Here is a 26,715-nt window from a genome sequence, read left to right as displayed (position 1 = left end):
GAAAGAACCACCGCTGCCAGGAGGTGCTAGAAAACAACAGGTTCTTGTGAAGGCCCAGATCTGTTCCTTCCTGGCTGAGGGAGTTTGCTTCCTCCTTCACCTGGCCCCGGGGCGGGGTGGGGGGGGTGGGGGGGGGTGGGGGCAGCCTTGCCCTGAGCCTCCACTCTCCCAGAAGGCCGCCCTGGGCCTCCAGCCCGACACTAAAGAGCCTCTGCTACATGCATGAACTCTTGAACTAGGTAGTGCAATTCCGTCAGCCGCCAGTCACCTCCCCCTTTGATCCGTCCCTCAGACGGCTGCAGGAAACCTTGCTTAATCCAAGCTCTTGCTCCAAACTGCAGTACGTGCAGATCTGGAATCTGAGGAACTTTGTTTGTGCAACTGTAGGGCAGAATCAGACCCTTAGAACAGAAGTCCGAGAGCGTCAGGCTGGTAATATGACTGTGTTCCCCGTCCATCCAGTTCCCGCCCCCTCGCTTTTCTGAGAATCAAAGTACCGGGGCATGGAGGGAAAAGACTCATGAACAGACACTGTCATGTGGGTTCTCCAGGCTGAAACTGTTACTGTCTAAACATTAGGGGAGAGAGACATCTTTTGACGAATGCTTTGAATTGATGGAAAATGTTTTCAGAGTTATCTGTATTTTTATGTCCCTGATTTGAACCTTCAAAAAATAAAATGTGCTGAGTCTTATTTGTCTCCTCTCTAAACGGGTTCATTATACCACATGGAACTGCCAAGAAGGTGAAAAGATATACCAAAGCATTTAGAACGGCGACCAGCATAGAGCAGGTGCTCAATAGGCGGCAGCTGTCAGACAGAGGCAGCTCTCCGTGGATTCTGCTTCTTGCGGGATTAGAAGTGGGTGGAAGAACACGAGAGGAAGAGGGAGAGCTTTGAAGGTTTAGGTCTTCAGTGAGTGAGTGTGTGTGTGTGTGTGTGTGTGTGTGTGTGTACTATATATGTATATACATATATATCTATGGGTCAAAAAAATGAAAGTGTTTTCACCCACTGATGGACATATGTCGCTTGTCACTTGGATGGTAGTTGTTATAGTAGAATCCAACTTCCCTATAAACATGGCCGGACATGGCCCTCACTTCCCACAACTCAGTTGCCCGTCACTTTAGGAAAGCTGGCTGCTTGCTCTTCTCACGATAGTCCCATTCTTTCCTTCTCGCGCCACATCTTGTGGCTGGCTGGGGACGGCTCACTCCCCTCACTTCACGCTTCCACTCCTCTCTGCCTGTCTTAACTCACGCACCTCTGTTCAACATCTACCGCGCCGCCTCGATCGAAAGGGATGCCCTCTTCCTGGGAACTCTTGGATACTTCTGTGATTTCTCTTGCATATCCCGTGGCACAAGGGTGGTGGCCAAGACCTTGGGCTTTCCCAGACTCTACCACTGACTAGACACGTGAGCTCTGAACAATGACTGAACCTCTCTGAATCTGTCTTTGTCTAGAAAAGGGAAATGAGAGTACGTGCTCCCCGGGGTTGAAGAGTGAACACGATGTATATAGAAAGCGCTCGGCACAGTGTCTCGCACATGCCAAGCATTAAGCAAATCATAACCAGCAGGAGACATAGTACAGTATTTCAGTGTTTGTGTCCTGGTCTTCACTGGAGACAAAATGTGTCCAAGGCAGTCGTCGGCTGTACTCGGAGCAGAGCCTAGTCCAGTGCCCTACTGTCTCACTGCTCGAAGTGTGGGTTGCAATCCCCTGGGAGCTCATCCCACGCACAGAATCTCAGGGCCAGCCTCAGACCTGTGGAGTCAGCATCTATGGTTTAACCGGGTTCTCAGATGACACAAATGTACGCCTGGAAATTTAGAAATAGTGTGTTCCATTCACTGAATTCAGTTTCTGAAGCGATTTTAATTACTCTTGCAATTCCCACCAGGAAAATAGATATTTAATTCTCTCAAATCAATACTGCCATTAGATAACTGTCACTTACTTGTAAGGATCCCTTAAGCCAGTGCTTATCACAGTGTGGTTCTTGGACCCGAAGCAGCAGATTCCCTTGGGAACCTGTAGAAATACAAATTTTTAGGGGATTTTAATGCATAGTCCAGGTTCAGAACCAGCACTTTAGAACAATGGGAAGCTGTTGGAAGTGCCGCGCAAATAATGTGCATCTCCTTCCAGCCTTGAGATCTTATTCCTCCTGTTCCTTGCTGAAACAGTGAGGTCAAACCGCACAAAGAATTGAGTTTCCTCTCCATGTTTGCTACGTATTTGCTGCTGCACATACACACCTTAGCATGTTCTGGCAGACCCGTATAAGTCAAAACACTTGATCTGGTGTACGGAACACAGCCTGTATGACTTCTCTGCAGTCCCTCTATCTCGTTTTATTTTGTTAATTATATTCATTTTTTGAATAGGTGATAGATGCACATGGTATAGAATTCCCAAGGTACAAGAGTTTACAGTGAAAAGTAAGTCTCCCTCCTTCTCCTCACTCCAGTAATGTAGTTGCTGCCTCCAAAGGCAATCACTGACTTTTCATTGCACACATTTATTGAGCATCTACCATGTGCTGGGCGCTAGATCTGGAACCAAACAGACAAAAACCTCAGCCCTCACGGAGCTCACATTTGGGTCACCTTTGGGTCACATTTGGGTCACCTCATGGAGCTTACCTTTCTTAAAGTATTTGTTCGACAACATGGCATATGATAGTATGTAGAAGTGGGGCTCTGTAGTCACATCAACTGATTTTGATTCCATTTTTACCCAATTTCTAAGTGATCCTGGGTTATCCTCCACTCTGAACTGGGTTTTCTTTATACTGAAATCGAGACAATTCTATTTGAGAAGGTTGTTGCATGAATCGTATCAGATAAGACTTACAAAGCACCACGCCGTGCCTAGAACATTGTAAATGCTCAGTAGATTCTGGTGATGATTATAATGGTGTGCTCTCATCCTGCTGTTCTGTAATGTAGACTAGAAATGCTTGAAGGATTTATTTTCCCAGTCATTTTTATTTTCCTTGCTGTGTGGTGGTCAAACAATCACCTTTTTCAGAACAAGCACACTAAATGGAAGTAAGTTTCAATCATTAACTATTTGTCTATAAGACTATTTGCTGAGTTCTAGTATGAAAGCAACGCTTAATAAATCACTAGAGTTTAGATCCTATGTTCCTCTGTATTCTTTCTAATCTTGCCTTTTTTAAAAATCCTGCATAATTTGAAGGTTTTCTACTATTAATTTGTTTGAAGGTGTAATGTATTTTTAACCGTGACTCCATAATGTTACAAAGTATATACCTTGGAAAGAAGATTGTTCATTTCGTAGCAGAGGAATAAAGCACTTCTGAGCAAAGTTTCAGAAAATATAACTTCATATGGTTACATTACGGAACTTTCTTTATGATTCTTGCCTCCAGACAGAGGGGAAAACAACTTTCAACCCCTAGGAAAGCAACAGAAGTATTCCTTGGTGATGATGGAAAACATTAGAAAAAAATGACATGCAAAAAAGAAAGAGCCCCTAGGGCATGAAAACACTTATAAATATTAGCCAAGAACAGTTTCCTCTGTTCAGCGTAAAGAGGCTTAACAGCGGGCACAGTGAAAGATCGCGGGGAAGCTGGGTTAGGTACATTCCACCACATCTTGACAACTGGCCATTGACACGGAATGTAAAAAAGAATGAGGACTGGGGTCCCTCTACAGCAGGCAATGCTTGCTCTTGGGGTTTAGAGTTTGAGCCCCACATTGAGTGTAGAGATTACTTAAAAATCTAAAAATAAGTAAGTACAAAGGACCGAGGGCACAGCTATGTGACCAGCGACTGTCCCGATAATCATTTCATATATTCTCTTTGTCTCCTTTGTTCTTGATTCTATTTTGCGTGATTTCCTGTTAGTGAAAGGGTACGGATCTCTGAAAGGTTGATTGTGGTACAAGAAACCTCTTACCCTAGTCACGATAGGAGGACCAGGAAGAGGGATAGCTGGAAAATGGAAGTGAAATGACTCTGAACAGTTTTTATTATTTGGTGAACGGCGGGATCAAGGTAGACTGGGGTGTTTTGTGTTCTCCTTTAAACAGTTTCCAGTGTCTGGTATTTTATTATCAGAAATGGATTAACAGTGAGAACGGCAGTGCTCATGATGTTAAGAGACATAAAGTCAATCCTAAATAGATGAGGCATCCGTGGTGGCACTCACTGGGTACCCTTCCTGGGCACCCTTCCTGGGCTTGTTCTGCACTAAGCAGGTAGCACTCTGCAGAGCTCACTCTTAATTCACTGGGCATGCATTAAGCAATCAGCACATGACCTCTTTGGCCTACCTTTAGACCTTGTCATTTCTCATTCCTCTCTGTTCCCACCACTTACTACGCTGTGATGACAAACCTCTAAACTCAGTGGATTAATCTATTATTATCTCCCATGGTTGTGTGAGTTAACTGTGTTCAGCTGGATTCTTGAGCTCTGCTGAGATTACAGTCGGGTAGCAGCTGGGATGCGAGTAACATGGCAGAATGTTCGATGTGGTATCTTCAGTTATAGGTCTGTCGGCCTCACTTGGGCGGCCCTGAAACAGCTGAGGGAGAGCTGTTCACCTCTCTCTCTCTTTCCACGCAGCCTCTCCACGTGGCATCTTTGACCTTCTTTACAGCATGGAGGTCTCATGGTCGTCAAATATCTTCATGGGGATTGGCTTCCCCCAAACTAGTGTTCGAAAGAGAGCCAAGGAGAAACTGCATGGTTTCTTGGAACCAACACTGAAAAGTCATGCAATATCACTTCCCCTGCATATTATTGTTCAATAATTGAACAAGCCCACATTTAATTAAAGAGATGTGGTTCGTGGTGGGGGTGGGGCTGGGGAGAAAACATCTTTAAACACTAGCTACCACACCCTCTTCACCGCAAAATGCTCAGAGTTACCTATAACACAACTGTTATAACACTCCACCAAACACTTCTTGGAAACATAAACCCACACAAGTGCTTCTTGGTAAGTGAGAATGTGTGGTTCTTGTTTATATATAAACATAATATTATGTTAAACAATACATTATATATAATATATTAAACATATATATTATAATATAATAATATATAATATATATATTTCAACTAAATATATATGATATTGCATCAGAGTTGTCCAGTCATAGAATTATCTTTGTTGGCTTATCTACCTTTGGGCCTATTGGTCAGAAGCTACTACTAATAAAATATTTTTGGGTTACAGCATGGATTAGAGGCCGTTAACAAACTGCACAACATAATTCATGTATTATTCAGACAGTCAATCAGTCAACAAATATTTATTGATTAGCTATAAGCTAGGCCTTGCATTCGGCATTGTAGACAATGGAGAGCAGAGACATCTGCTGCCGTGGTTGGATTTTGCCTTTACCGGTATCAGCAGTAGCAACTGAAATTCTAACTGTATGAGTTCATGTATTCAGATGTTTGGGCACCACAGAAAGCTGTGTTACAGAATAACACTGACCATACTGATGAAGCCCTTATTCTGTGCATTATTTCACTGAATCCCTGGAAGAGGCTGAGGTTAGAGGCTGAGTTATTATCCCAGTTACAGAGAGGCAGGAACTGTGACTCAGAGTAAATAGTGTTCCGAAGGTCACTTAACTGGTCACTGATGAAGCCAGGATTTGAATCAAGAGCACCAATTATGCAAAACTGCCTTGAAATACTAACACTGCCTGGGTTTCTTCTTTCCATGTCTTGTAAGACATGTCTTCACCATGTCATGAGGCTATTTTAATTAATCTTTGGCCAACTATATTGACAGTTATTTCACCCCCATTTCAACTCTGGGCATCTTCTGGTTTCACAGTGACCATTTCAGAAGTCTAGAAGGATGAGTAAAGAAGAATGGAAACTTAACTTTATTAACAGTTCCCTATGTACCAGTCAACAACTTGGCATGCCGGAGAGTGCTAAGTTGCTGCGGCCGGTAGAGGAGGAGAAAAGTACAACCACCAGCCTCTTTATTTTTTTTCTCCTCCATCTCCCTCCTCACCTTCCCTCTGGCAACCACCAGTTTGTTCTCTGTATTTAAGAGTCTGGTTTTCTTTGTTTTGTTTTTTTGTTTTTGTTTTTACCTTCCTCTTTGATGAAAGCAATGATGAAATCCAAAACTATTTATGGGGCACTTGCAATACGCCAGGTTCAGGAAGAATTTGGTTCCTAATCTAGCGTGGATCTCACTATCCAGTGGGAGAGACTAAACAGACGTTTTCCCTGGTAGGACGCTCTGATAAGGGAAGCCCACATGAAGAACCACTAACTTTAGATGGTCCTGTCCAGGACGGGAGGAATTTTAGTGTCAAAGTTTGGAGAGATTACACAGGTGAAGAAGAGGGATAAAGGTTCCATCAAGAGTGCACCCTATGTAATGTTTCAAAGTCTACAGAGTTTCTGGACTTCTAGGGACTGAAATAATTCCGTATAACAGAAGGACAGCAGATGTGCAGGACCGTGCAGTTGTGCAGGCTGGCCAGAGAAAAGCCAACTGATAAGTCAGGAGGAAGGAGCAGCAGTCATTGAATGAGGCTTTGCTAAGCAGTTTGCAGTTTAAGTGCAGATGTGGAAAACAGATTAATGTTTAGTCATTTTATCCATTTGAACCACGACTTCCCCTTCCATTCTTTACAAAGTTGGGAATTATTCTTTTGCTTGGGAGTATTTTCCAATACATACCAGGCATTATAAACAGCTTCCCTTCTATTCCTGCATATGTACCATGTTGATTACAGTCAGGCTGCTCCAATTAAAGCCCTGGGTCTCCTATCATCGTACTATTAGGTGAGTCGTGCATTCATTGATCCAGGAGAAACACATTTGTAGAATCCACTTCGGGGTTCTACAGATGCAAATTTCCAGGAGATAGACACACTCATGGAAAAGTGCTGTAAACCACTGACTTCAGCAAGAACGTTCAGAGCCCTGTACTTAGTATCTGGCGTAACTTTCCAGCTCTTCTGAGAAACGAGCCATTGAAATTGCCTCTTGAGCGTGCCCAGATGGAGGATGCAGAAGTCCTGCTAGTTTTTTCCTCCCCTGCCAACACAAACAGGGTGGAGGAGCTCCAAAGGGAGGCCAGGAGTCCCGGAGAGAGGGAAACAACGGACCAGAGCAAAGTGACAGAAGCGCCTCCTCTGGGCTGCGTCCTGCCCTTTATGCAAAGACCTCTTCGCCTCGGCTTGGGCGCTCTCTGCAGAGCTGCCTCAAGGAGGGTGAACCAGTGAGCTCCTGTGAGGGTGTCAAAGAGCTGAAAGAACTTGTGCCAAAAAGTGGGGCAGACATCCACTTGCTTTTTCCAGCCTGCCTCACTTCTGCTCCTCTCTTCCAACTCTTGATAAAAAGCAGTGGGGATTAGCGTATCCTGCAGCGCTGCTCGGAGACATTCGGGAATCCTTGCGACTCCCCTCGGCCCCACACTTTCAGCACCTCGGCTCAAGGGCAGGCCCTCCCTCCGGGTCCTTGCTCCCCCTCCTCCCACCTGACAGGGACCATAAATAACCAGGGCTCCTGGTGTTCCCAGCCGAGAACAAAGTTGAAAGTTTGCCTGGAGCTCCCTGCCACTCCCCGCCTGGGCCACTTCTTTTGTTTTCTTCTGGTTTTCCTCTACCTGAGTTGGCCGTTTCTTCATTCATGCTGGAGAAGAGTCACCTCGTAATTAAGCGCAGCACCCTGCTCGCTGGCTCTCCCTGGATGTAAGGCTGCCTCGGTTCCCCGGTGAGGCACCGGCCATTGGTATCAAATTACGGAAAGTCTACACTGGAGCAGTCCTCATATTTACATACAAATAACTCAGGGGCTTGCATTTATGTCACCATTCGGTCCTGCTAGAGGCTTGCCAGCGGAGTTTTTGGTCCAATCAGAAGGAGCTTTAAAAGGATGTCTGCAGAGTGATCGCAAGGGTCTTCTCAATTAAGGGTAGGCAGGCTTTGCTCTTTTTTCGTGTTTTTTTTTTTTTTTTTTCTGGTTTGGAATATCGAAAATCTCTGAACTCTGACGAGTTAGAGAAAAGATGTGCACTTCTTCAACTGCCTACGAGGAGACGAAGATGCTGAGTGGACCCCAGCGGCGGTGAAGACGGTGAATACAGCCCAGGGGTCGGTTTGTTTGGGCTGATTCCGAGATACACTCTAAATCACTGCTTAAGGAATTCCTGGAAACATCAGGAAAACATTTGATCTGCCCCGCCTGGTGGAAATGGCTTTACCACAGAGTAAGCTCTTTCTTTAAGTCGCGCTTGGTGTGTGCTGTTTTTGTTTCGTATGCAGTGGTTGTGCAAATAGCCCAGCTGTGAGTAGTTACTTAAAATAATCTCTCTGGGTCCTGGGTAGTAGTAGAAAGCAGATCTGTTTCTTTTTTATATTTGCAAAAACAGTAGTTGACAGTGTATTTTTAGACTTGATTGGTAGTTTAAAAGCTAAGCTCTTGCGGTTTCCTGGGTTTAAATGAATGGAAATTATAAACGGTACTGAATGAAGGAATTGGAAAATAGAGCTGGAACAGATGAATCACTTACCTTTGAGAAAACATAACGTGCACGTTTTTGAAATCTCTTGTGTCCAGAAAGGGTAAGGAGAGTCATAAAAAGGAAATAGGTTTGCCTGCTTTGCAGAACGAACTTTTCCACGGACTGTGCTACGTTTTGAAAAGGATGGGAACCGTCCCACAGGGCAAAAGGCATTTGAAAAACCTGCTCTGTCACTCTTGGAATGTGGTTTTTCCGTGAGGTCATGTTATGCATATGTAGCTAGTAAAAGTTTTACGGAATTAACTCTTTGTACTGGTGAGCCAAGAGCACTTCATATAGTCCTTCCTTCAAACTGCTGCTCTCTACAGAAGGTAGAGCTCCTTCCCAAACAGTGGTTCAGCCCTGGGGCAGCCGGACTGCGCTGTTTATGTGATAGGTATAGAAACAGTTCAAAATTGATGTGTTTCAAGGTTCTCCAGTGAAGAAGTAATAGTTCAGATTAAATGACTTGCTGGTTTCTTACAGAAGCCCCAAACTGAAATCCTGTGTGTGAGAAGACCATTTAAAAAAAAAAAAAAAAAAGTCCCCTCCCTTCCCAGTATAATTTTCGGAGTAGCCATGGCGAGGTGGTTCTTATGTTGCAATCCACGTCCATTGGGACAAGCTGCCCTCCTCGTGGTGAGGCGTGGGAAGCTCATTGACAAAAAAAAGATCCACCTTTCTAGTCAGCCAGGACTTGAGGGGGAGAAGGAGTACGGGGAAAGTTTTAGAAAGTGGTCCTTAACCCCAGGAGCCCTTCCGCTACTTACATTCACTCTTGAAATTATGAACTAACCTCACCTCTGTTTTTTCCTTAAGCGGCAGTAACGCGCATTACCTAGGGGGTAGGGGAAAGTGAGAGAGAAACCCGGGTGGTTTGCCGATGACCAAAGGAGTGGTTTTCTCCTCAACGGACCCATTTTCAAAAGGAAAACTTCTGATTCTGGCTTGTTTTGTCCATCGGCAGGTGAAGATGCCATGACAGGGGACACGGACAAGTATCTCGGGCCACAGGACCTGAAGGAGCTGGGCGACGACTCTCTCCCCGCCGAGGGCTACATGGGCTTTAGTCTTGGGGCCCGTTCTGCCAGGTATTTTATCGTTGCTGTTTTTCACAGTTTTACAACCATGATTTGTCATCAACCAAAGTCATTTTCATGTTTCACATGATCCTCCGATGTCCTCTTTGGATGAGGGTATGCATTGGGTACAATAGAATGTTCTCAACACTGGTGTCCATGCTCTGCCATTTTCTTTCGTGGTTTTGCAGTCCTTGATTTTCTGTGATTGAACATGTCACGTGTTGCTTTGTTCCCAGCTTGCAGTCATGCTTCAAGCATGATAGTAGAAGAGCCCACTGAAGGAACTGGGAGAGCCTGTGTGGTCTCCGTGTTTCAAAATTCAGTCATGATTGAGACTTAAAAGAGAGCATTCTTGAAAAAAAAATTACATATACTTTATTAGAATTGTCTACCAAGTGTTTGGGTATCTCTTCCAAAACTTTGCCATTACTTTGTTTACAAAGGGATGCGTCAGGAATGTTACCAAACTTATTTAAAGTCACGGACAGGAATGGTAGCAAATTCAGTCCTTGAAACTGAAGTGTAAAACTTTTGCATGTGAAAAACCTTGGCTCATACCTACCTGACGCTGATTGAAAGAAACAGGACCTTGTCCAGAATTTGGGGACTTCTTTTCCCTGGTTCGTTTAACAGCATGTTTGCTGACAGTCAAGTTATTTTGAAGCTAATAATTAAACTTTCTAAGCCAGAGCCCTGAGGACATTTTCCTATAGTTTAAGGCTCTCTTGTAAAAAGTTTCATTGTCTAATAGTAAATGGCACTTCCCACAAAGTAAAGCCTGGGAGTTTATTCTCAGTGTTGCTGATGTGGCCAATTCAGATACTGAACTGATTTTCCTTCCAGTTAGTCTTTTTATTAGTGGAATTTGGAACGACATGTAACTCCATAGAGTTTTTGTTTGATAAATTTGTAAAAGTCCTTCAAAGCTTATTGTAGCAGGTATCATTAATAAGGGGAAAATAACTTTTTAAAAATACCTAGTGTCTCAGGTAAGCACACAGAGCCACAAGCTACAACTGAAAAGAGCCAGAATCTCAAAGGATCTCAGGAGAAAATTCTATTTGGAGGCTTAATAGTTTTTGCGATCCAATAACTAGCTGGTTCTCTTCCTCAGATAATATGTAAAAGCTACATTTTGTGAACCAATCATTTGTATATAGAAAATTGTAGAATCTGACATCCAGTGAGAGATGAAACCAGCATATATTGTTTCATAATTTTGCTCAAGACAGTTCTAAGGCTTCCACACTTCTGGTCTTGATTGCACCATTATGATTTGTTGCTACTATATGTAACTCATTTTCTTACATTGGCAACTCATGTTATGCTCAGAGGCAAATCTGCAAAAAAAAAAACAAAAAAAAAAAACTATAAAACCAATTTGTTTTTTTAAGTATTTTAGAGAATTACCAAATATAATATTCTGAGTGTAACATTTAAAATTAAAAGGAATACATTCAATGTGTAATTCATTCGACCATAACATTTTTTTCTTTTTTCCCTGTCTGATTTTTTTGCTTTCCACTTCTCCTGTGTTTTTCTAAAAATACTTTAAATTAGTCCCAAGATCAGGTAAGAAGATATGTCCCTTTTACGGTGTTTTTCTGCCCTTCCATGACTCATTCTCATTTTGATTTTCCTTAGCATTGTGCTGTGCTGTGCTATGCTGCGATGTGCTTTTTTTTTTTTTTTCCTGCTCAGTGTCAGAAAATCACTTTTGTAATTCTGAGATACTTAGCAAGTAACTGAATGTATGACAAGAGATATGACTAATGCAAAATTGACTCCTTAAGGAACTTCTTCTATTTAACAAAGTTTGAATAGTGCATGAAGTAACTGGAAAACTTTCATTGGGTTTGAAGAAAAAGTCTTGATTTGAAAAGCAGTCTGTTTGCTGGTGGCTGTTTTATCTGACCTTGTGCTAGGTATATTAGTATGATTTTAGACTTCTGAGGCATGTGTTTTTCTAACACTTCCTGTATTTAACACTTAGTGTATACCGATGGCTACAAATAATATAGTTGACCTTAGTTATAAACAATTTAATGCTTTCCAGATCCCCATGCAAATAATATCTAGTTTTAGTAGCTGAAAGGGCTCCGATGTATTAAGGATTCAGAGCAAAGTTTGATGGACGTAATGAGCTCCATCTGTCTAATGTAACTTGGTTGGGAACAGTGAGGAACTTAAACACTCTATAAAATGAAGACATCTTTAGGCTTTTCCGTTGACAGCACCCAGTTTCTAGGCTCTGTTCTTCAGTTGGAGCTCATACAGAAGTTAAAAGAAAGAGGATATTTTTTAAAATATTAACACATCTTAGATATACTTAAAAACTGAAGTTAAAATGAATAGGTAATAAATTTTTTAAACATTTAAATGTTTGCTCCATATACTATAAATTGGCCTTTACCAACCAGCAGTGTTAGCATACGTAATTTCTAGAAATGAATGTGCAGTGCAGAGAGTGGAGCTTCCCAGTGTCTCCCATACCACATCATGGGTGCTAGAAGTTATACTGATGATGATGTGTCATGAGTGCTAGAAGTTATACTGATGATGTATCCCCTAGCCACAAAAGACTATTTAATTAAAATTAGTAAAAATTAAATAAAATTCAGTTCAATTCTTCAGTCACACTAGCCACACCTGTCTTGGATGGTGCAGGTAAAATGTGCCCATCAGTGCCAAAGGTTCTGTTGGACAGTGTTGAGTTAGAGAGTAGAAATAACATATCTGCTTTTAGGAAATTTATATTATATTTGAGAGAAGGGAAGAGGCTAGAAACAGAGTAAAAAAGGGGAAAATGGGGGAAAAAATGTTTGCCACTGAAGCAGGAAAAAAAAAAATGAAAAGTTATGTGTTGTGTGACTGGGCCTAGAAGGCCCGCCCATGCAAGTGGCCAGGCACGTGGCTTACTAGGTAACTCTGTGCAGAAATAAGACTTCGTTCTTTCTGGGTTTGTTTTTGCTTCTCTGTCCAGTCTGTAATATTTGTGTCTTACTTCTAAGAGTCAGTATATATTTGCTGAATACACTAGAGAATGATGGTTATTTTGAGGTTGAAGATCCCCTCAAGATTCTGGTGGAAGACAAGGCTCTAATCCTAGAAGAATGCATCTACTCATTTGTGTAGACTCTTAGAATTATTCCTATAAAAATGCCTCTGTATCTTGATATAAAAATACCCACCTTGGGTAATCTTTAGTAGTGAGCAGTGGAGAAAAGAAGTCATTTTGTGCAAAGCAAGGAGGCATTTCTTATGTACCTCTTTGCTCTTTTCCCCTCAAACACATACAAGGCAAGACCAAGGTCTTATTCAATTGGTAAAGATTCAAGCAGCCACATTTAGATCCAGACATGGGCAGTGATGGGTGGCAACTTCCCACCGTCCTTGTCTTCCATGTAAGTCAGGATGCCACTGAAATGAAAGAGGCTGTCTACCTCCCATGGTAATTGTGGGATCCTGCATTGCAGGGATTGCAACTAAGTGGTTTCTTGTTCTGAAGCTCTGTCCCAAAGAGAGTGGGGCAGTGGGGCAGAAAGTATCAGACCTCGTTCAAAACAAGAGGTGATGCAAATTTACCTTATGATAGCCTATCGTGATAGGTGGGATAGGGAGGCGAGACAGAGATGACCTCAGAGCAGCTCCTCATAAACCTGTCCTCTGTTTCTGGAGGATTAATCCCAAGGTGTTCTGCCAAGGCTCAGATGAGGGGCAATCCCAGTCAGCCTGCATGTCCTAGGTACCTACATGTGCAGGCTTCCCAGCATCCCTTTTACTCTAGTGTTGTTGTTTTTTTGAGTCGAGATATAATTGACATATAACTTGTTAGTTTCAGGTATACAAAATAATGATCACCACGATAAGTCACATTAACATCCATCACCACCTAAATTACAAAAATTTTTTTTTCTTGTGATGAGAACTTTTGAGATCTATTATCTTATCAGCGTTTAAATACTCAGTGTAATATTATTAGTTCAGTCACCGTATGTATACTGTATCCCCAGGACTGACTTATTTTATAACTGGAAGTTCATACCTTTGGACCATCTTCGCCCACTTCTCCTGTCCTGCCACCCCCTCCCCCAGCCCTCTGCTGGTTCTTAGTTTCAAGGTCAGTGTGTGAGAGGCATTTCAGGACATTGGGGGTCTTACACTCTGGGGAACTCAGGGACTGAGGATTTAAGAGAGGCTTGAGAGAAGAACAGTGTACAGCACAAGGAAGGAAGGAAGGAAAAGAGCAAGGAAAGACAATAACCATACATGGAATTTGAATTTTTCAAGGCCAGAAAGATGGCAAAGATCACGCAAGGTCTATTTGTCACACTACCTTTTTTATGTTTTCCATGGGTCCTTCTGAAAACCAGAGCTCTTACTAGGTTAAACCCATATCTGGTTTCCAGAGACTTATGAACAAACCCATTTGCCACAGACAGAATCCCATTCAATAGTGCAAGGTAAACAGATACGGACCAGAGATAAAGGAGACTCTAACATATGGTCTTAACCATAGAAAAATCTCTCAGATTATCAAGAGGCATCTGGTTCTTCTCAATTGCTGTGTTGGTTCACCTGTCATAGTGAGACATCCAAAGTGTTTGTCATTTCATATTCTCACAGATTTAACACCATTTGGCCTAATTTTAAACAAAATCTGATCATGAGGGGCGCCTGGGTGGCTAGTGGGTTAAATAAAGCCTCTGCCTTCAGCTCAGGTCATGATCCCAGGGTTCTGGGATTGAGCCCCACATCGGGCTCTCTGCTCTGCAGAGAGCCTGCTTTCTCCTCTCTCTCTGCCTGCCTCTCTGCCTACTTTGATCTGTGAAATAAATAAATAAAATCTAAAAAAAAAAAAAAAAATCTGATCATGAGATTGTCCAAGCTGAAGAGATTTCCTCAAATATAAGGGATTTTATTTTCAATGATGTCTTTTCAAGAACGACTTCTGTTGATATTTTTAGCCATCTTGCCTGTTTTCATAGTTGCATGCATTAATTTTATTTTATTCATCTCATCATCATCCACCACTCTTGAATGGTTAACTGTAAATACAACAGCCTCCGCTCCTTCAGTTCGGATAGGTCGTACACCTTGAACAGAAGCTCCTACGCACGGGACAGCATGATGATTGAAGAGCTCCTCGTACCGTCCAAAGAGCAGGTACGTGCTCTCCTTCAAATATTCTTGGATTGTTGAACTTCCGTGGCTATGACTGAATCGAGCTCTTTATCTTGTGACAAAAACAGTATTTCTACACGTTTGACTTTGCATTCATAAATCGACCTGTACTGCCAGGGACAAAGGTAAAAATCATTTGAAAAAAAAAGGAAAAAAAAGAAAAAATATCAATTGTGCCAAATACAGAAATAGCCTGCTCGTCTTCAGGGCTATCCCTAACAGGCCACATATAGGAACTTGAAGTCCTATCAAAGACATGGGTCACTTTCTCATTTCGAGGTCAAATCTATTTCAATTTTTTTAAAGAGTTAATGATAATTGGTAGCTGAAGTTGCTGACATCACCCATGTGGGTGTCTTATTTTCCTGAACATACTGGGTGCATGTTGGAATTTGCTAGAATTGTTTTTAGCATGTGATTAAAGATGAGCTTGGTCAGGTTTTTGATCCCTTAGCATCAAAGCTGCCTGTGATCTGCCTTCTCAAGACGTGATGGTTGTTTTCTACCAGAACCTCTGCTGGTGCTCATGCTGTTTCTGCTTTTCAGGAATTGTGGTTGAAAAGATACTGGTTTAATGCAGGAAGTTCCCACAACATAGTCCTGCTGCCTGTGGGCTCAGGATGGTTCATTCTTCTAGATACACACAGTACCTGGTTTTAAATACACACAGTCAGGAGCTAATGATGGATAAAACTGTTTAGGCCTTAAAACTAATTTTGAAGGTGGCTTATCCTATTTAACCAATGTCAAAAATTGGTGAAATTATGCTAGACTTACTTATTCACTGAACAATGAGGGTACATTGGATGAGATGAACAAGTGATAGCAACAGTATCACTGAGTTAGAGGTTTAAGCAGCTGGTAGCAGATTTTGGGGACTTCTCTGTGTTTAGAGATGCTGATTTCCAGACATACAGATACACATTGTATTTCACAAGAACCTACAATAAATATTTTATTACTTTGCACTCTCCAGAACATCCTTGCAAGGAGATTTTACAGAGGTGAATACAGTGGCTGTTCAGTGTTTGGTCAGACATAAGCACCCTTTGTAGAATAATTATAGGTGTGATAGCATGTCATGGTTTAAGTAGGTGCTAGCAGTAGAGAAAGCACTTTTGTCCACTAGTGAAGCTAAGCGTTTGGGTCTAAGGTATTGCCCAGGTATTGGTTGAGGTTTTCTGAGGAGCTGTCCCTGGTTGGCTGTGTTGGCTATCCCTGGTTGGTTGGCTGTGGTCATTATCCTGGTCAAGGTAATCCTGCTCTCTTCAGGTTCCCAACTAAAACGAGATGTTGGTGGCTATAATGATGACACAAGTGTAGACATGCCTGTCATTCTCCAGGACTAAGGAAACCCCACAAAACTTACAAAATAGCTGGTGGTAGGAGCTTCTTTGGTGTCAGTAACACTTGGGTCATATACAAAACATGTGCCTGGTTTTAGAATGGGGTCTCAAATGCTTGACTGAACCTAATTATGGTATTTATTTCTGGATATATATTTACTTTGGGACATGTGTCTGAAATGTCCAGCATCAGCCATGACCTCACTATCACTGCCACCATCACTGCCACCATCACTGCCACTCCCATGGCCATTGTTACACTGCCTTTCAATTTCTGCCTATCAACCTTAAAAATATAAGTGTTTGCTATGCCAAAAGACTGCAATAGTCTTCTGAGGGTTCTTACACCATTACCTGTTAGCTACTGCCAGGTCCTGCTTACTCAGGTGGGCTGGAAAGGGCAGCTTTAATCAGAATGGAGGATTTGTGAAAGAAAGAAAGAATAAAGAGAACTTTAAAGGTAAAACTGATGTCCTCTAGTGGAGTTTGTTGCTGCTTAAATTTGAATAGCACCTCTGTGGCCATCACAGATATCTCTGGAGAGTAGTCAGGGGAAAGAAGAGCTTAGGACATCTCGAAACCTTTACAAATAAATCTTTAAGTTGATAACTGCAGAGGTAGGAAGTTGCTTTCTTCAGGGGCCACAGAGAATCCCACAGTCTGACAGGTGTTCCATGTGGAACTAGCATGTTTAATGAACACAGTTATTCATGGGCACATAACTTCATGATAAATTCACTGGAGATTTGAAAAAAAATGTATGAACAACATAAAGACATTTTAGGGAAAATTGAGGACACTTGAACATATACTGGCTATAGTGTTAGGAAAGTACTGTTAATTCTGTTACCAGTGACAGCATTATTAAAGCTATATAGGGGAATATCTCCATTCCGGGGGGTAGGCATGCGGCAGTTTTCAGCAATGAAGTAATCATTAAGTCAGCTGCTTGTTTTCAAATGAGCCAAAAGATGTCGTGTGTGTGTGTGTGTGTGTGTGTGTGTGTGTGTGTGTGTGTGTAGAGAGAGAGAGCTCGTGCAAGCATAAATATGGCAAAATGTGAATTTTTTAGAAAGATTTTAGGTATTTATTGGAGAGAGAGTGCAAGCACCAGCATGGGGGAGGGGAGAAGCAGAGTCCCCACTGAGCAGAGAGCCCAATGTGGGGCTTGATCCCAGAACCCCAAGATCATGACCCGAGCCGAAGGCAGACGCTCAACCAGCTGAGCCACCCAGATGCCACAAAATGTTAATGTTGAATCTAGGTGAAGTATATATGGGTATTTCTTATAAGGTTTTTTCAACGTCTTTATTTGTTTGAACTCCTTCAAAATAAAAACTTGGAAGAAAGGAGAAGACAAACTGCAAAAGAGTTGTGTTGACTTTTTAGTCTCTAGTGTCTCATTTATGACAGACGAGGGAAGAGACTAATTCCTCTAAAGAGAGGCTCTATGAGGGAAGGGTCTGGTTACACTGTGCAAGACGAATGAGGAGCATTTTCTTGAGAAGTATGCTTCATGTAAAGCACAGACTTTATATTAGAATTAAGTGGCAAACAGGTTTTTTTTGTTTTTTTGTTTTTTTTTTTTTTATTTCCAGCATAACAGTATTCATTATTTTTGCACCACACCCTGTGCTCCATGCAATCCGTGCCCTCTATAATACCCACCACCTGGTACCCCAACCTCCCACCCCCTGTCCCTTCAAAACCCTCAGATTGTTTTTCAGAGTCCATAGTCTCTCATGGTTCACCTCCCCTTCCAATTTCCCCCAACTCCCTTCTCCACTCTAAGTCCCCATGTCCTCCATGCTATTTGTTATGCTCCACAAATAAGTGAAACCATATGATAATTGACTCTCTCTGCTTGACTTATTTCACTCAGCATAATCTCTTCCAGTCCTGTCCATGTTGCTACAAAAGTTGGGTATTCATCCTTTCTGATGTTTTTTTTTTAAAGATTTTATTTATTTATTTGACAGAGAGAAATCACAAGTAGATGGAGAGGCAGGCAGAGAGAGAGAGAGGGAAGCAGGCTCCCTGCTGAGCAGAGAGCCCGATGCGGGACTCGATCCCAGGTCCCTGAGATCATGACCTGAGCCGAAGGCAGCGGCTTAACCCACTGAGCCACCCAGGCGCCCCAAACATTAGTTTATATCCATCATGCCTCTAAATCTGTATTTATACACTTCAAAACGGAGTTCCTGCACAGTACTGATTTTGTCTGAAAGCACGCAAGAAGCCTTAAATATTTAGAATTCTTAAGGCAAGGATATATGACTTACTGTCAGATTTGAAACTGCCCAGTTAAAGGTGCATTGACACATAAAGGTAGCAAATTGATAAAAATGAACTCTCCACGTGGTCATTTTCAACAAGCAGAGACTTCACCAATACAAAGCATAATTAGTTGCCCCTTCATTACTATGCTGCCCATGAAGCAGTTTGCACATTAACCACAGTTAAAGTGCAGTTGAGACTCTGGATAATTCCCAAGATCCTATGTTGTTGAAGGCAGGTATGGAGGCTGGGAGGGAAGCTGGGAGAAGTGAGCCTTTCCTCTTGCCCTGCGGAGCCTTAATCATGATCAGTCCGTAAACCACTTAATCCCCCCCTTGGATAATCAAGAGTGGACTCTTTTTACTGTGATCCTGGGTTATCCGTGAACTCCCTATACCTCTGCCTTCCCTTTGCCTTGTAATCAAGAGTCACCTGTAGCTATGCCTCTGAAAATATATATGTAAGTAAATCATGCCTTGCATTTGTCAGGTTTTATTATTTAAATCAATGACTCTCAGCCCTGACCGCTCTTGAGAATCATTTTAAAGAATTTTTAAAACACTATTGCTCCCCGTATGATTTCGCTCTTATGCGGAATTTAAGAAACAAAACGAAAGAAAAGAAAGAGACAAATCAAGAAACGGACTCTTGGTTATAGAGAACAAACGGATGGTTATCAGAGGGGAGGCAGGTGTGGGATGGGTGAATTGGGGAATAAGGAGTGCACTGTTGGGTGATGAACGCTGGGTGACCTGGGGCAGTATTGAATCATTATATCATACACCTGAGACTCATATAAGGCTGTATTTTGAGTAACTGGAATTAGAATAAAAACTTAAAAATAAACAAGCACAATTGCCCAGTGGCTGGGAGGGCCTAGGCATAGAACTTTTTAATGCACCCAGAACTGAAAACTCTGGATTCCTAGTCAGAATTCTTAACTGGGCGAAGGGATGTCTGGCTGGCTCAGTTGGAAGCGCATGTGACTCTTGACCTCAGGGTTATGAGTTTGAGCCCCACCTTGGGTGTGAGATTAGAATTCATCATTGGGGCCCACATTGGAATCACCAGTAGCTCTTCGGAGAACAAGAGGCCTGCAGAATCAGACTCTCCCCAGCTGGGTTCCTGGGCACGTGTGTTTCTTAAAGCTCCACAGGTGATTCGGGGATGCATCTCTGGATAGGACCCACTGATTTAAAGCACTCTGGCTGGGATCTTTTCGTATACTGGCCATTCAACATTTAATGTATTTGTTTCATAAGCTCTGATTTGTGCGTGTCAGACTGTCTTTGGAACAAGATCTGTGCTTGGAAACATTCTTTTCCAAATAGAAGGTAACAAAGACAAGGGATGATTGCAACTGAAACCGGCTTGTCTAGGATTAATATAATAGACTGGTTCTTTCATTTCTTCTGACATAATTCCTGAAAGCCACGTCTGGTATGGCTTATGTAATTGCTGTGCATGATCCGCACCAGCCAGTCCTCGTGATCTAAATGGAATAACATTCAGAAGACACTGTGTCAGGAGGTGTGGTGATGCATATGGTTCATGGAGCTCCTACTGGGTGCAAAACCGGTTCTAAGTGTTTTATCAGTATCAGCTCGTTTGCATTTCACAAAAACCCTTCGAGACTGTTTCTTGGGTCCATTAAGAAGATGAAGAAACTGAGGCACAGTCAGCTTAAGTATCTCATCCCAGGGAGTGCAGGTGGTAAACGGCAGAGCCACGGGCCATGTGGTTCCAGGCTGCTTCCTCAGAAGCTGTCCATCTACATCACCCTATGTGGGAAAGCAGCCGTCGGAGAGCTCTCACACTTAATACTCTGTCCTTTGAAACCTCACGCTTGTTAGTATTTTTTTTTTAAAGATTTATTTATTTATTTGACAGAGAGATCACAAGTAGACAGAGAGGCAGGCAGAGAGCGAGAGAGAGAGAGAAGCAGGCTCCCCGCTGAGCAGAGAGCCCGATGCGGGACTCGATCCCAGGACCCTGAGATCATGACCTGAGCCGAAGGCAGAGGCTTAACCCAGTGAGCCAACCAGGCGCCCTTGTTAGTATTTTTAATATGGATTTGGTACCATCATCTTTATCCTTTTAAAATTTTTTTTTTAAAGATTTTATTTATTTGAGAGTGAGTGAGAGAGCAGGGGGCAGGGGCAGAGGGAGAGAAAAAAAGCAGACTCCCCAGCTGAGCAGGGAGCTCAGTTCAGGACTCGATCCCAGCCAGGCCCCTGGGATCATGATCTGAGCCGAAAGCAGATGCTTAACCTACTGAGCCACCCAGGTGCCCCATTTTAATCCATTTTTTAGCATGAAAGATTTTATTTAGAGTTGTGCTCTCTATTTTGCTTATGCAAAATTCTAATAATAAATTTCATATTTAATGTGACTTGAACTGACAACTTACGCTCATCAATAATTTATGAAAATTATGGAGAAAATTATTATGCTAAAAGTCATGGCATGTAAGGCATCATTAAAGAAATGGAAATACTTGACCTTCACATAGATATGAGGTAGAAGACACGATAGTAGTCTAAAATTGTTTTGCAAGCTAACCAATTAATTAATTACACTTCCTTTGAATGACCCTAGAAGTATCTGTAAGACCAAGGGCTGTATGTATACAGCAAGCAGAAACATTTAATTCAGTATGATTTCTGGTAGTTTTCCAAAAGTAGGAGAAGAGCAGGAATCACTTAGGGACTTGGGTTTGTTTTGCTTATGTACACTGTTCTACTTTCTTAGCTGGCAGACAGGATCTGATGGTCAAACCAGGACCCCTGGCCATTTCTCAATGTCATTTAGAAGGGTCAGAAATCCCTTCCTCTCCTCCAATGATGGGCCCCAAACTTGGCCTCTCAGAGAATTCCTTTTCCTGGGTTACAGTGTTTATTTTAGGTTAAAATGTAAAATCTAAGCCAGCTTAATGAGACTCAGATTTGAGACTTTCTGTAGCCTGTTGGGGTTGCTAAGCTCTACGGATGATGTCAGCTCGAAGCTGCTAAGGATAGAGCATGAAAACGAGATTCCTACCATGAGCCATGGCTGGATTCAGCCTGAAGTTGGTCCCTCCCAGACTTTCTTGCAATATGAACCAGTGCATTGATCTCAATCTCCTCCCACCCCTGGGAGGTGGAGGGGAGTGTCTTAAGCCAGTTTAAATGGGGTTTGGGTCCTCATTAACATGCTTATATTGGTGGTGGTCAAACTTGACATGAATAACCACCTATCAAGGGCAACATAGAAAGTCTTCTAGCATCTTAAAGTTCTGTTCAGTCTTGAGATTCTGTTTTATGCTTTCTCTCTAGATCTAAATAAATGTAATCTTAACAAAATAAGGAAAGGAGCTATGGCTTAAGAGAAGAGCTATAAATTTGGGTGTTCTAAGCAAAAACTTTTGGAAAAACGTTCTTTGCTGATTGATTACTAAGCAGTGAGTGCCTTCCGTTTCCTTTCAGTTCCATTGCTGTAGGGGCGGTGCATCCATGAAAACGAGAAAAGGGGCAGCTGTGAGACCCTGTTCCTCTTTTAAGAGGCTTAAAGAGGTTGCTTTCATTTTGCAGCCTTCCCCTCTCAGATCGGATTTGCCCACATGGTTTATGTCTCAGGATGACTGGCAGGGCTTCTAAAACTGACCAGGTTAGAAGGTTTAACTAAAGTAGTATGGGAAGGGTTGCATTGGCTGTTTGAATGGGGTCATTCTGTCTTTACTGTTGGAGGCCTTATTCAAGCTTCCCCATACCTGTAGGCTACCCGGAGACAGCCGTCATACCTTCCACCTCTTAACTCTCTCCTTTATCTCATAGCCCAGGACTCCAGATCCTTTGGGTTAGATGGTCTTTTTTAGGCTAAGGATGACCTCACGTATGCTTAGTCATATAAAGTGCTATGTACTGCTTGATGTATTAGCAAGTCATATGTAAATAGGAGGGTTCTTCAGGAGAAATTGCATGTCTGTCACTTTAAGACCTAGGCAATTTCCACTTATTTCAGTAATAGAAAGTAAGAATGCCTAATCCCAAAGGCCGGTCATGCTAACGCTCCGTTTTTCCTTCTCTGCCTCTCACTCCATCTCCTGCAGCTTCCCTTTCCCCACATCAGCAGATTAGCACTCCTGTTTCTTATGGTGAAGGTAATTCTAAGGGGTTCTCAGAAATGTGCCTGGTGGTAGAAGGTAGCCAGCCTAGGATGAAAGATTTGCTAGAGATAGTCCCCTAGAAGATAAACACCTTTGACTAGTGACATTTAATATGCTGCTTTTTCTGTTCAGAGTGCTTTGCCAGCATTACTCAGGTGATCCATTCAACACCTCTCACAGATTGGTCTGTAAGATTACACATTTTCTTTTCAAGGCAGACGGGTTGGTGTTGCGACTTACTTAAGGTAGGACAGTTTAAATGTCTTGAGCTGAATGTTGTGTTAACAGCTTCCATGCTGACCTTGATTCACCTTCTTTTGTGGAAGTTGGTAGCTAAATTATTTTGAAATCAATCAGGTTTGGAAATCCCAAAGAACTCAGCTTCTATGGTTTGCATTTTAGTCTCAAATAAATCTTAAGCATAATAATAGTTGACTTCAAGAAAAGAAATGCTTTCAGGAAAAAAAAAAAAGACCTGCTTTAGTCAGCCTTTAATTGTTATTTTCTGCTTAAATCAGGTTTTCTTTTGTGGAAGCCATTTTTTAAGTTGTACAACATGATGTTTTGATGGATATATGTATGTATTGTAAGATGATTTCCATAATCAAGCTAATTAACATATCCATCACCTCCTATACTCACCATTTTTGTGTATGTAGGAAGAACAGTTGAGATCTCTCTTAGCAAATTTCAAGAATATAATACATTATATTTAACTACAGTTCCCGTGCTGTACATTAGGTTTTCAGAACTTACTAATCTTGCAGCTGCAAGTTTGTACCCTCTGATCAAATGCCCCCACTTCCTCAACCTTCCAGCCTCTGGGAACCACCTTGCTATTGCCAGTTACTATGGATTAAACCTTTCTTTATTTTAAGGTGGAATCCATTCCTTAAGAGAATATTTCCAACTAGTTGCACGACATGTCCCAACAGACCCCTAGCAGTATGCCGTTTCACTCAGTGTCTGCTGTGGATCACAATACTTGGAATACTGATTGTAGGCACTGCCACAGCATTTTACTGATGGATCATCTCACATCCTGCTTTCAGCTTCATTGTGGTCTAGGTACGACCATTAGCTCTTGCAGACAAAGAAGCTGGGGCAGAGAGAAGTATTTCATTTGCCCAGTATCATTAGATAACAGAGCTGAGACTAGAATTTAGGTCCGGTGGCTACTTGACCAATTCTGTGGCTGACCACTACGTTGCCACTCTAATACACCAAGCCTGGCCGATCTGACAAAACACGGTCACCATGGGAAAGTCGGTATTTACACAAGTATTTGTCACAGCCCAAACCCCACCATTGTTGGCAAATCTAGCAGGCTACTTCCTGCTGTCTGATAAGACGATGCTCTCCTAAAAGCTCCGTAAGGGGCTGTAATGTTCTATCAATTTAAGAAATAAATTATCTCCACTTATAAAAACCATAGGTAAAGTTCAGGATTATTATAATCTGTGCTTCTGTTCACATTACATTTTAGAATACTTTTTTTTTATTATGTTAGCCAACATCTAATACGACATTAGTTTTTGATGTAACGTTCAACGATTTGTTAGTTGCATATAAACACCCAGGGCTCATCACCACACATGCCCTCCTTAATACCCATCACCTGGCTACCCCAGTCCCCCACCCCCACCTCCCTTCTGTAACCCTCAGTTTGTTTTCCAGAGTCCTGAATTTCTCAGGGAGTCCTGAGTTTCTCATGGTTTGCCTCCCTCCCTGACTTCTTCCCATTCAGTTTTGCCTCCCTTCCCCTGTGGTCCTCCACGCTATTCCTAGAATTTTCAAATCACTTTGACAGTGCTTGGGTCATTCCATTCTTACAGTGAATCGGGACAAGTAGTCTCATCTGCCGGTTACACCCATGCAGCAATGGAGGTGCAGCGAGGTGTTTGACTTGTCCCTGTCTGGGCAGTGAAGTGCTATAGCCAAAGTCGAACCCAAGTCATGTACTCTTGGTCTAAGGGAACTGAAACCCACATGGGTTCCCCTGTCCTGGTCCTGTGCAGTGTGTGGCGAAGGGGTAACATTATTCTCGCAAGCCTTTCCTTTCATGGGCTCCTAGTCTCGTGCCATCAGTCAACTGTTTTTCAAGTGAACTATGTTTAGAGTTTTTCAGATTAAATGCACTGGGTTTTTATGTGACCTGATAGTGTGAGGTCTACCTGGTGCCATTAACCATAGCCCATCAATGCCACCGGTTAATCTACAGGACTCCCTTCTGCTGGCTCCCAGGGACAGCAGAGCTGACAGAGAAGGACTTTCCCTGGTGTCCTCCAGGGGTTTGACAGTTGGCAGCCTGGAAAAGTATCAAATACTGAAGGGAATCGAGTGGTTCTTTCTCCTCGCATATATACTTTCTGGGTTTGTGCCTCTTTTCTTCTGTGCTGGGACATTTATTTCCAGACCTGGGCATTTGGGTGTGTCGTCTTGTAAAGCCAGTGTGTACTTGCTCTTCTCTTTCCTCTGATGAATAGGGTTAGTGAGAAGCTATTTTTGGAAAGTATTAAGCTCATGGAGACAGTGATATCATCATTAGTCAGGCCTTGGACTCTATTGAATAACATGCATTTTGATTCTAATAGGGTCCTTGACATCACTTCCAAGATGAAAAATAGTGTGCCTATTATTCGTATCATTTCTGATGTGGGAGTAGAAGGTCTTACTAAGTCAGTGTAAATCTTTCTTTCCTTAACACAGTGTCCTACTTAAGCTGCCCAGTGCGGGGAGTTGATTTTGTGTCATCAAATTTTTGAAGTTTCTCTCCAAACTTCAGTTTCCTCATCTGTGAAATGGGTATCATATGACCCCTAGTGCCACTAGGTTCCGAGGACTCAGAGGATAAATGAATGTAAAGGTCTGGGACAGGGCTTGACACTGAGCTGACACGCAGTAAGTTTTGGTATTGCTGTTGTCAACATGGGAATTGAAGCATTTTTGAATCAATAACTAAGTCCTACACATTTATAAGATGCATTTTTCTAATTGAATGGGCGCCATTGATTTGATATACACATTCTGTGTATATAACTGTAAAGGACCAGTGCTGGCACTGGAACATTTTTGTTTTTACTGTGTTTTCCCCAGATTATCACATTTTAGCAAATGAGTTAATATAAATGAAAGCCCTTTGAAAAGCAGAAATGACTACACATATAAAGAAACGTCAATATGACTCCATGCCAGCCCTGACCTTGGTGCCAGATTTTTTGGTGTACATTTGTATTTAATCTCCACAGCAACCAACCCTCAGTTTGCAAATGAGGAAACTAAGGCTAAGAAAAGCTAAGAAATACCCTTTGGATCATGAAGCCAGGAAGCCATGTTGGGGCATCTCCAAAAGGGCTTTCAGTAAAGAAAGATAAGGAAAGGTCAAAGGCAAAATATTTCCTTTATTCCTACTGGAGGCCAGGTCGAGGGCTGGCTTAGTGTCCGAGGCACGTAAGCGTGCTAACCGAACCGCTGAAATAGACACGTAGCTTCTATCGTGGCCCACATCGCCAATGCTGGGGCAGGCATACCCTTCAAGGAAGTAAGCTTCAGGGCGCTGAGGGGCATGTGTGCTCTCTGGGCCCAAGCTCAAACCCAGGACAGTGAACACTGGGTTTGAGCAGAGCCTTCCCAGCTACCTTTTCCCAGATCTACCAGCCAAATAAATCACTCCATCTCTCCAGGGCCCAATGTAAAGGGATAGGAAGAGGACCATAGTTACACAACTGAGTTACCTTGCCAAAGTTGAAAACTCAGGGCGGGGAATGAAGTGTTCTCCATTAAGAAGTAGCAAAGGCAATTTTTAAATCTAGGTCTGCCAACTTTTTCCATTAAACCCTGGCGACACCCTACTTGTGGTGGGAAGCTCAAGAGCCAATCTAGTTCATTTTTTTAACCATCACCATAATGTGATATCCTGTTTATCATTTTAAATGTATATTTGTTCCGTAACCAGATAGAGGAAAAGCTTTTTGTTGGTACCATAGTGCCATTCACAATAACATGACAGAACCTTCTGGAATTTATATTGTTTATTAAAATAAATAAAATAGGGGCACCTGGGTAGCTCAGTGGGTTAAGCCTCTGCCTTTGGCTCAAGTCATGATCTCAGGGTCCTGGGATCGAGTTCCCCATCGGGCTCTCTGCTC

The 26,715-nt window shown here is 42.4% G+C and overlaps 1 protein-coding gene across 4 annotated transcripts in view; it reads left to right on the top strand.

Moving 5' to 3' along the window:
• ANK3 (ankyrin 3) overlaps window positions 1-26,715 on the top strand; it is a 667,426-nt gene that overhangs the window by 554,440 nt on the left and 86,271 nt on the right. For 2 of the 4 annotated variants that reach the window (XM_032312011.1, XM_032312012.1), the window contains 2 exons: window positions 9,502-9,625; window positions 14,680-14,782. In XM_032312011.1, the coding sequence (XP_032167902.1) occupies window positions 9,502-9,625; window positions 14,680-14,782 (227 nt within the window). Of the gene's footprint in view, window positions 1-2,397; window positions 2,452-7,951; window positions 8,241-9,501; window positions 9,626-11,176; window positions 11,189-14,679; window positions 14,783-26,715 lie in introns of those variants that run through there. The other 2 variants (XM_032312010.1, XM_032312013.1) reach the window with 2 other exon arrangements.

Source organism: Mustela erminea, chromosome 14 (genome assembly GCF_009829155.1).
Source record: "Mustela erminea isolate mMusErm1 chromosome 14, mMusErm1.Pri, whole genome shotgun sequence".
In the NCBI taxonomy this organism is placed as follows: Eukaryota; Metazoa; Chordata; class Mammalia; order Carnivora; family Mustelidae; genus Mustela; species Mustela erminea.
The sequence above is the reverse complement of the archived record's forward strand: the minus strand, read 5'-3'. Positions and strand labels throughout refer to the sequence as shown.